The sequence below is a fragment of the Merops nubicus genome, unplaced genomic scaffold (assembly GCF_000691845.1).
Source record: "Merops nubicus isolate BGI_N331 unplaced genomic scaffold, ASM69184v1 scaffold4051, whole genome shotgun sequence".
NCBI classification, from domain to species: Eukaryota; Metazoa; Chordata; class Aves; order Coraciiformes; family Meropidae; genus Merops; species Merops nubicus.
In genome coordinates, this window is record NW_008587507.1 from 1 (window position 1) to 11,427 (window position 11,427).

The following is an 11,427-nucleotide window of genomic DNA, read 5'->3' on the forward strand; positions in this document are numbered from 1 at the left end:
ATAATAATAATAATCATAATAATAGAGATACACCAGTAATACAGGCCTGCCTAAAACTGTACCAGTTAAGAAAGGAACCCCCAACACGATTGATACGATTATAAACACCTTGTATGACATAATGGCCTGTACAACAGACCTATAAAATGATAATCAAAAAGGAAAGATATTTCGACTAAAAAGAAACATGAAATCCCCTTCCTATGTTTGCGTTGACAACCCACCTTAACTTGTCATTGTGACTGCTGGAAATGATAAGTAGTCCTTTCATTTTTTTTGTGGTTTTTTTTTTTTGTTTTTTTTTTTTTTTTCTCCTTTTTTGTTTTTTTTTTTTTTTTCTCCTGTTTGGTTTTTTGTTTGTTTGTTTTGTTTAGTTTTTTGGTTTTTTTACATTTTTGGTTAGAAAGTTCTCCGATCCATGAAGCGATCCTGAAAAGACAGTGTTTATTATAAAATTAGGCAAATGTCTGTCCCAGCTTTAAATCCTTCCTGTTTTGCTTTTGTTTTTTATCTTTTTCCTTCTCTCCCTTGTCCCCAGCAACATGGTGAGAGGATGCCCATCACATTTTCAGTTTATAAACCCCGCTGGCAACCAATCCCGCTGCACAGTGAAACGGGCTGCTGGCAGCACAGCTCAGCCCAGCTCACTGTGCCTTGGAGGCAGTAGTGGTGGTGGATGTGGCCCCGCTCCCAGAGGCCACCGTGAGGAGAGAGTTCTGGATGGACTCGGCTGAGGTGGAGGTGGCGTGAAGGCTGGCGACTGGTCCAGAGGCCCCTGCGGAGGCTGCAGCTGCAGAGACCAAGCTAACTGGGTTGCTGGTGAGCAGAGAAAGGTTCTGAGGGTTCAGGAACAGGGGGGCAGTTACGATGTTAGGAGTACCTCCAGCATTGGCAAACACCAAGTTTCCAGTTGCATCCAGTGATGTTATTGGAAGAGAGCCACCAGATGCAAGAGCTAAAAAAGAGAAAATTGAGCAGGGAGGAGATAACATTAGCAGTAAACAAAAGGTAAAATGTACCTAAAAGCAGCTGGACTCTGCATCCTCCTTTCACTGATATGTGTGCTCCTCCCTACGCCACTAGTGACAGTCATCTCATCATGGGCTGTTTTCTTAAAAGGACAACTCTTCAAGAAGAGTGGACAACACCTTGCAGATACTTGAAAACATCTGTTGTCTGCTCCTAAACTAATTCCATCGTGCCTTCCTTCAGATATTGAAGTGCAATATTGGCCTGTTTCCTGCCACAGAAAACCTGTACATTCAGACAACCTGTACTGGAAAGGGTTGAGATCACTGTTCACATGAAATAACAGCTCTCACAAGATGAAGGAGGTCACATAACCTCAAGCATAACATTTTAAATCTTGACATACAACCCCTGTCACAACTTACTCTTGTCGTTCTATAGGTTCCGTCTGCCTTAGACTATGATCTCCTAAATGTATCTGTGACACTTCACAAAATGGTTCTTTCTTGTGCCCAGGAAACAAGTTTTGTTAAGCTAGTTTAGAACATACTTGAATATGTAGGTTAGCTAGCTCTTTAGACACTTGCACTATCTATTTTTTACAGATGAGAAACTATGAACAGAGAACTTTTGCTACAGCTAGTGGAAACTTTTGGCTCTGTGGCACTTTCAAAATAAATCTTTACTGCTCTGAATAAGGATTTATTGATTTAAATAATTATTTTATTATTTAATTGATTTAAATACATACAAAGACAAGAATTCAAGATCAAGTCTTGCTCAAGCTTATGCTAGAAGAGCTATAAAAAGTAAACCTCTAACCTGCTGGAGATACATGTCAGTGGGGGGAGGATAACAGAACAAATTCCAGATCACATTCAGTATCTTAAATGGCTCCTGTAAATTGCTACAAGATCACACACAATTCTAATCCTCTTTCTGAAGCTGTATCTGCTCTTAGCTCTGTGATACATAAAATATATTTGCATATTTAAATTTTGTAAAACGTTTATTCCTATAAAATTTGTGTCCCGTGCTGAGAAGTCAGCATTTTTTCTTGGTAGAGAAAAAGAAAACATGTAATCTGAAGCTCTATGACAGAGATGCATTAAAAGGAATACTACTGACCTTGAATAGTTGCCAGTGTACTGTTGCTCATCAGGGCTGGGCTGAGAGCACCACCTAATGTCCCTGGATTGAGACTGAGTAAGGCACCTCTGCAGGAAGCAAGATCATGGAAGAAACAAAGGGGAGCAGTGTTACTTCTAAGAAAAGGTTGTCACTGTTCAGAAGTACACTATCATAGCTATTAAAAAAAAAAAAAAAAAAAAAAAAAGGAGATGGGGCAGGGAGGCATGAAAGACCAGAGATTAGGGGTTAGTTTTAGTTTAGTTTAGTTTTTTTCTTCATGATGCCTTGAGGCATTGTAAGTACACAACTGGTATTGACTGTTACTGCAAAATATTCTTGTAAAGTATTTTGGGGAAACTGGCACTTGTTAGAGAGCTACCATAAACCCCCAGATTTAGATAAGAAGGATGTAAATCAAGAGGAATTGAAGAAACAAAGAGTCATCTCTCAGAGCAATGTTTTAAAAACTAAAACTTCAACAACACATTATCATGCATCTTTTACAGCTTCTTGTTCATGATGGAGAAATGAATACAGAGGTGTGAAGTGGGTTTAGACTAGCTCTCCATTTCACAATTAGCAGAACAGATTCTATGCTTCACTGCTAAGTTGCAGTCAAGCTCTGCAGGGGGATGGATGACTTATCAAATAACAACGTTGCTGCAACACAGGTTTTTCATCTGTAAAATGAAAACAATATTTGTGGACATTGATGGGCATGGCCAATTACCATCTACAAGCAAGAATCAAAATTTGAGATAAATTACACTAAAATCACCAGGTGAGCTACCAGAACATAGCGATACATAAAAGAAATTTATCCCAAGAGTTCTTCCCTATTCTGTCAACCCACACCAAAAGGGTGTGAAAAGTTCTTCCTTACCCAGCTGCAAACTGCGAGGATGCCATCAAGCCTGGGTTTAGTCCTGCTGCAGCAGCCATGGCAGCAAGACTTGCATTTGCAGGCAACTGTGCAGCTCCTTGCAACGCGGCTGCTGCCGCTGTTTGCAACCCTGATGCCGTTACCATCACCTGGCTAGTCCCAAGAGAGGAGGACAAGGGAGTGGAGGTTGTCTGTGTTGTGCTGGTCTCACTGGCACTGGATGCCTCTGAAGTGGAGGCTGAGGCAGAAGGGGAAGGACTCAGAGAGGGTGATGTTACTGCTGAAGAAGCTGGAGGTGCTGTTGAAATCACTGTTGCTGTGTTGTTGGAGGTGGTTTCTGTTGTGCCTAGAAGATTGATTCTGGTTAGATCAGTACAAAACACAGATATGACTAAACTGCTGCCCACCTGGACTAACTGCACATCCAACTGAAGACAAACACACAGTTCTGCAGGACCAAGAGCCCATATGAGAAGGCCAGACTACAATGAAATGACACTTCCCAACAGGAGGACGAGGAGCTCTAGAAGCTAGCAGTGGAATACAGTGTATTTAATTCCAGCAAGACCTGTGATTTTATCCCCAGAAAGTCAAATGAATGCTCACAAACGCTGAAGTTTCCCAGTAGAGTAACAAGGAACAATGACAACAATGTCCTAGATACTCGTGACCAATACTGAATGACCTTTTGAAGAATTTAAAAGGGGAAAAAGGCAGAGGTTAATGCAAGGGCAAGAGAAATCAGCCCTTACCTGTGACTGACAGACTAGTTACAGCAGGACTGGTCAGAGGGAGCACAGGATTGACAGTCAGAGTTGTAGCTGCACTGCTAGTCACAAGGCTTGGCGTGGTTGCCACCTGGAGGTCAAAAAAAATGCAACTGCTCAACTGTTATATGATAAAAAGATTTAGCTACTAGACTTGGATTTCTTTTTTCCCATCCTCAGCTGACAAAGTTATCATGGAAAACACTGCATATAGAACTTTTTTTTGTAATTCCATTACTTTATCGTTCAGTGGACCAACCTTAACACCTTCTTTAATTACCAGCTATATCTTTATTCTTAATCATTCAGTATTTGAAGTGAGATATATCCATTACATCCATACTGTCTCAGGATTGCAGGTTAGCCTGCCCTCTCTCTGCCTACCCCTGGAGACAGCACCTTCTTTTAACAGTCACTCGTACAGAAAAGAGTTACAAAATATATTATTCTGTGTTTTTTGATGTTGTTGTTTAAAAATCTTTTCAGCTCTACATCTCTTTCTCTGATAAAAATTGTTTAAATACCACAGCAATAACAAAGGTATTTAGGGTAATGTGTTTACATGGATAAACAGAGTATCGTTGTACTTTTACTCAACCAAACCACAAACTCTACTCTGACAAGTTTCCTTGTACCAGAGGAAGGATCTCTGAATTTTAAAACATTCAAACAACATTAGCTAATTTGACTTGTGGACAGCTTATTACAAGAAAGCTACAATAAACTGAAGACATTACAGATAAAAAACACCCAAGATTTAAGGCTGAAGGAACTAGCTTATGAGAAAAAAATTAAATATAAAGAGAAAAAGGACTTTTTATGGACAAGAAATGGTGTCCAACAGTAATATTTGAAGGCTGTTATACATCAATGAGAGAAATTAATCCTTCAGAGTTGTCCAAGAGAACATAGCCAAGGATATAGGCTAATACCTTCCTCCTTTCCCCTCTCTTACCTTAAGTTTATTATCAGAGAAATCTTTCTCATGCTGCATACCTTCTTACAGAAAGTCAAATGCTTGATGCATTTTAAACAAGACTGGACCAACTGGGACAGATCTAAAAGCTTTCTGTCCATCTCATGTAGTGTATGAAATAAAGAAGAGATAGATACGTAGTACACTTCCCACTAATGTAACCCAGACACTGTATCTGTCATCTGTCCACTGAACATTTAAGGCCAAGGTCACAATCCATATTTCAGGGCAGTGAATGACCTAGAATTAATAGAGCTAACCCCATGGTTACAACGATCGACTTCAGCCAGTGCAAAAGCAGGTTGCCATGAAAATGTGCATTCCCCTCCAATCCTGCTTCAGAGCCCTAGCACTTGTGCAGTCAGGCTACAAGGCAGATGAGTTATCTAGTCATACTGAAAACCTGTCATTGTTCTTCATGTTTAATTTGCAGCCAAACTAGTAAATTAAGCCCATTCGTTCTATGGACACATCATCTCCATGTCCATCTCCTGACACAAAGAATCAACATAGCCAGTGAAGGCTGGGGGCAGCAAGGCTTCAGTGGTAGCAGTCTTAAGAGAAGCTTACAAAGAGTGAAATTGCTCAAACAGCACTGAAAAAACAGAGACTGTGGTTTACATGCCAACTTCTTACATACAATGGCAGTTTATAATAAAAGGGAAATTGATGTAGGAAGGCTTGCTTAAGTTGCAGTCTGAGTAAACCTGCATGATTACTAAAACACACACTCATAAATCTCACTTGGTCCTGCTTTGGTAGCAAAGAGAGTAACCTTGCTTTCCAATTGGTAAAAAAATAATAAAAAAAAAGACCAAGTACATTTAACATATCCCTTCCCCTGAAACAACAGTTTGCACGCACACATCCTGAGACAAGGATGAGGAGAAAAAATGACATGTCACCGAAATTTATGGTTTAATGAAGTACGGGAAGGTATTAGCTACTACAGTGATGAGGGTGGAATAAATACTACAAAAGGACTACAGGCTACATAAATTCCACCATGTTCCTATTAGCATAGCTCATTCCTATTAGCATAGCTACTGTTTCTATTTATGAAAACACACCTCCATGGACATTGGTAACATGGGTGCTGAAGTAACCTTGATGAATGTGTTTTGTTACTCTTATTTTCATGAAGTTTGTGTTTACCTAAGGCAAATACAAGTGTGGGAAATTAATTACATGAGTATTAGCTCAACTGTTCCTTTGTTCCACAGCTTTTTTTATGTAAATCATTTCTGACTAAAAGTGACCTCAACAGTATCACTGGATTTATGTGACTTAAGTCTCAAAATGACACATTTTACTGCTCCTCATCTATTTATCAGAGCAGCCAACACAAGAGGGGAGGGGTAGAGCTGTTAAGCATTTTTTCATTACTACTGTTTTACCAAAAGAAGTTTGGACAAGTCAAAAAGTTCAGAAATAAACTGGAGTTACTGTCTGGAATACGTTCAAAGCAGTAAATCCCAGCTGTAAAGTTGCTAGTCAGAGCATTTACTCATGAGCTGACAAAATAAAACATCAAAACCAAGGCCAAACTAGTGCTTAACTTGTAAGAATTATCTTTATTAGACAGTATGCAAGTAGGATATTTAAAATCCTGGCAAAATATACATTTGTGAGAACAAGTCTGTTGTACAAAGAGGTAGCACATGCAACTTCCACAGTGAGCACAGTAGAACTTCCAGTGACCTTTGTTAACACAGTTTCTTGATTCTTACCAGTGAGGTTGGGCAAGGGAAAATTGCTTTGATGGGCGAGCTGCTGGTTCCCCCACTGCTGGGTGGGTTGATCCTTTTCTCCTTCTGGCGCCGGTTACAGAACCAAACGCGGATCACCTCCTTCTCCATGTTTAGCTGGTCAGCTATCATGGTGATCTCATCCGAGGTAGGCTTTTGGTTCTGTGAAAAAAAAAAACCAGTTCTTGAAAAGCTGTGAAATTACCTTCTGAAGTTTTACATTACAGCTGCTTCTTCACTAGGCAGAAATCCGTATGGGCTATTTATATCCAGAATCTGGTCAGTGGTACAGTAGCGACAGACCAGAATAGATACTTTAGCCCTTCATTTTCCTAGCTAAAGGAACATTTCTACCAATAGTAAGCTGTGTTCCTCAGAGACAGGTGATGAAGACTAAGATCACATGTTTCTTTTTGAAAGACAGAATCTGATGTGAGTTAATCCTTCAAGGAATTCTAGACCTTGATAAGGAAATCTTTCTTTCAGCATGTCTTGAAAAGGAAATAGGAGAGATTAACATTTGCAATAGCCAAATGAACCCCAAGTTGTCTAGACCCATAATGAAAGACAGGTAGATTAAACAGGCTACTTAGAGTGGCTATCTGCCCATATGGCTGAAAAAAGTGCCTTAACGAGAGTAATATAAGACCAGCTAAAAACCTCACGTTAGGTATGTTTAGACTGTCACCCCATTTATCCATCCTCAGAAAGCATGATCTTTTTTTCTTACTTTTAATGTGCAGAATATCAAGCTTAGCTCTGTGGCTCAATATCTTGGAAAGTGAAATCAGAGCCTAGGTAAGCTGCAAGAACCAGTGAGGTTTTCTAAAAGGGTCTCTGTTCTTTTTTTATTTTTTTAAAGTGAAGTAGGCATCAATGCTGCTTCTTGGTACAGCCTTTGTATTCACCTTGTCTAGTACCAGCACTTTCCTAAACAGCAGGTTCACTAACAGGTTCACTCTAACAGATATGACTGTTAAGCAAAGTTTCTTCATTTCTTTATAGGCTGAGAAGAGCAGCATGATCACTGACCTCCAGGAAACTCTTCTCTAAGGCCACACGTATGTTGGTCTCTATGCTGGTGCGTTTCTTCCTCCTACGGTTCAAGCCTTCGATCCCCATCCCTGGAGAATTCAGGGCACTTGGGCTGGAGAGAGTTGAATCAGATGAGAGGTTTTCTGAAAAAATAAAGTAATATAAATCAGGAGATTTTATTTGAATGTAGTGCAGTCCAATGCAAGTGTTCTTCACCTGTGCAAGGTATGTTAAAACCCACTATTTATTCCAGAGAGACAGAGATTTCTGAAGATCACACGCATTAATCATTGTAACTTACAGCATATATTTGAAACTTAAAAGCTTCCAATAAGCCCAGAGGATGCCCTCTACTCCTGTATGCTACCACAGTATCCTTTTTATAATACCTATACAAAGTTTGTTTCCCTTGCCTCATTCCATTCCACACTCATTCATCGCAAGTCACAGTTTAAAGAAAAAAAAAAAAAAGCAGTAACTGATATCCACAAGCCACAGCTGTAAGTCACAGGCAATTAAAAAAAGTCTACACAACCCAAAATTTCTTTTACCCGCTCTGAGACACACTAGAGGAAGAGGAAGTTCACAGCCAACTTCACAGTATTCAATTTCTTCTCTCTATAGATCTTAGCAGATACTCCATGCTATGCAGTTCTATTAAACAGCTTACAAAACTAGCCGCTCCCCCTCCTTAGCTTCACTAGGTCTCTAGGTGTCGACCCCTAATCATGTCTTTTTGGCTCCACAAAAGAGCAAGGAGAGAATACACTTGACCTCACTTTGTAGCAGAAAGTGCAAGGTAACAAATCGGCAGGTTTCAGCAGAAAATTTAAGCAAAATGATTAATTATGGCTGGAGATCCCTGACTGTACTGGGAGTTCGTGGCTGATAAGCAGGTGTCAAAGTTCACAATGCCCAAGATCTTTCTGGTCGGCTCAAATGGGCACATTCACTATTTTCTAGTTAGGCTTGGTTTTTGGTGGTTTTTTTTTTTTTTTTTTTTTTTTTTTTTTTTTTTTTTTTTAAGAAATGGCACCCATAAAAATGCTGAAACCCCTCTCCATCCTGAAAATCCCACAGAACAAGTTGAGTTCTAGAACAACAAATTCTCCAACAGTCCAATATAACAATTCCAATGGAAGGGATCATTGGTACGCTTCTCCTGCCTGCTTTTACTTGCAAGTAGCCTTTAAAATCATCTGAATCTTTCTCCCAAAGATTTTCATGAAACTGAACCAGAACCAAAGACAATGGTTCCCAGCTTCCAGGCTGTGAAGGACTCAGACACTATTTACAACCCTTAACTTCATTTTACAGATCCTAGTATTTCTGCAGGTTAGCAGAAAATGCAAATTATGACATTTCTTGCAGCACTGGACATCCATTTTTGCTGGAAGGTTTGGGGACCACTGGCCTGTGGACTAGAGCACTCACTGTGAAGATCTTTATGTCTTCTGTCACAGCTCTAGATTACCTAAAGATAATCCCTGTCAGCACAACAGAGCGACACTTCTTTGTTTCAATGCAGGACAAATTTTCAACACCGCATCCAATTACTTTCAAGATTTCAGAGAATACTGTAGGCACCAGCATAAAGTTCTATTCATTTTGGTAAAAATAGGAAGGCATACGCTATCCCTGCCATGTTTAGCAGATCGGTCACTTTTATACTATGTACAGTTGTATACTTGGAAGAAAAAACTGGCTGGCAGCACTCTTAAATCACTTTCTATCCTAACACCTAGCACCGCCATCTAAGATCCTTTTGCTGTTGGAAAAAAAATGGGGAAAAAAACCCAAACCCAAACCACTACCAACACTGGCATCACGAATAACATGTATCCCAGGAAGAAGTAATTCTGGAAGGAAAAACCAAGCCCTAATACACACAAAACTCTTCCTGTGGGGAGAGTGTTTATATGGACCCTTGAAGAGAGATGAGAAGAATGCACATAGTGGTGTGCAAAGAAATGAATGCAATAAGCTCTGCCTACTGAAACAACAAACCATGCAACCCTCTCTACAACACATCTGAAAAAGAAAGCTGGAAGAGGATTAGAAGTTATGTGCATTAACATACATGAAGGAGGAAAACCATGACACATATCTCATCCCATGCAATTATTCATCTGGCTGCAGAACACAATTCTGAAAGTTCATATTTGAACAATTTTGGATGTGTATAGGCACATGAAAAGGGAAGCATGGACTCTCTTCCTACACCCTTGTCCCACAGACAGCTACGAAGATTGGTGGCTTCATAAAACCATAAGGGCACAAACAAAGCATTTTTTTCAGACTACTACTGCTTTGGGTAGGCTGGTGAAGAAATACACAGACTCATTCACCTGCATCATTGAGCCACTTTTCCAGAAGCGGCTTTAACTTGCACATGTTCTTAAAGCTGAGGTTCAAGGCTTCAAAGCGAGAGATGGTAGTTTGGCTGAAGTCATTTCCATAGAGTTTGCCCATAGCGAGCCCAACATCACCCTGGACAAAGAAAGAGAAAAAAGGGATTCACTAACATAGGCACTTCCAAAGTAAGGAATCTTGTCACACTCTTGTGTTCTCTCAGTGACTCCACTGGTGCATGGGATTTCAGTTTCACAGAAACTTGCTCAGTGCTACCAAGATTCATACTAAAGCAAATAATCATAAAGAAATGTCAAACCTCAGTCAGTTTAACCATGTAACTCTTTCCAGGAAAATCCCCGATGCTTTGTCTTCTTAGCATTATCACATAGCAGAACATTCCACTGACTATTAACTTGTAATTTTTTTCTTAGACCTTTTAAAATAAGGAAAGGCCAAGCTCTCTTTGGGAGCAGATTTAAGTATCTGCATATTTCACACTGAAGAAGAAAAGTTCAAATAAGCAGAAATGCATTGAATTGATGTTCTCAATTAGTCGAAAACATTCTTGAAAAGATGTCTGTAAACATATATCACATTTAAATAGATGCAAAAATATTCTTATCTGAAGTTTTAGTATCTTCTGAGGTTCAAACTAAACTTCTCCCCATAGATACACATTTCAAAGTGGACATGAAGTTGAAGGATTTAGAATAATGATTAACTGTAATCGTCACTAGCATTACCCATCTGCAAAAAAAAGTATCCAGGAGATTTACAGACAGATGATCATCTCTTTACATCTGCTATTGCTTTTCAAAACACAGTTTTAGCTACCTATCAGACATTCTGCTTATCCTAATATACATATATATAGAGAGAGGTACATATATATACACACATATATATACATCTGTGTAGTTTACACTTGGAAATTCTTGTTTTAAAAAAAAAATCCATTCTTCATTGTGCCCATTAAAAACTCTATAACGTTTTCTTGGCTTGTTTTAAAACTAGAAGGTCTTGCGCTTTGAAAAAAATTTAATTATTTTTGAAGTATGCTATTTGGTCTAAAGTAGTTTTATTTTGGTTTTTATTTTTTAACACAAAAAAGCTTGAAAAGTCAAGAAGAAGAGACTGAAAAGCTTGAGTGTAGTTAGTGAAGTTTAAGTGCCATTAGGTTAGTTAGATTGTGCATAAAGCTTGCTTTCTTTCCTTTAAGGTCAGATCCTCAACCACAGCTTAGTATACTAAGAGCATGCAGAGTGGTCACATACAGTAAGGAAGAAAACAAGCTTTAGTAAGCTTACTAAATTGTGCAGGTTGCATAAAGAAACCAATTTTCTTCCTAGAAGAGGACCCGAGCAATTGTTTTGTATGCCCTTCTGTCAGAGGAAACACACGGGACCTCATATTTACACCTCTACCCATATGCCAGGAGTCTGTGCATTTTACAGCTCGTAAATCATTTCAAGAGAAGGAACATGGATGCTCTACTGGGTTTCTGAAGAAAAGTTGGCTATGTAAACCATTTTAGAGATAAGCTGATTTATGCCTTGGCAGGGA

At 39.2% G+C, this 11,427-nt stretch overlaps 1 protein-coding gene across 2 annotated transcripts in view; it reads right to left on the reverse strand.

The window, feature by feature from the left end:
- Positions 1 to 509: 509 nt before the first annotated feature.
- POU2F1 (POU class 2 homeobox 1) overlaps positions 510 to 11,427 on the reverse strand; it is a 49,406-nt gene continuing 38,488 nt past the window's right edge. Inside the window, exons 9-15 of one of the 2 annotated variants that reach the window (XM_008948934.1) lie at positions 9,858 to 9,999; positions 7,507 to 7,652; positions 6,457 to 6,636; positions 3,736 to 3,841; positions 2,984 to 3,329; positions 2,098 to 2,186; positions 510 to 955 (exon numbers count right to left, since the gene is read on the reverse strand). In XM_008948934.1, coding sequence (XP_008947182.1) covers positions 645 to 955; positions 2,098 to 2,186; positions 2,984 to 3,329; positions 3,736 to 3,841; positions 6,457 to 6,636; positions 7,507 to 7,652; positions 9,858 to 9,999 — 1,320 coding nt within the window. In that variant the 3' untranslated portion in view covers positions 510 to 644. The remainder of the gene's footprint in view (positions 956 to 2,097; positions 2,187 to 2,983; positions 3,330 to 3,735; positions 3,842 to 6,456; positions 6,637 to 7,506; positions 7,653 to 9,857; positions 10,000 to 11,427) is intronic. The other variant, XM_008948933.1, reaches the window with a different exon arrangement.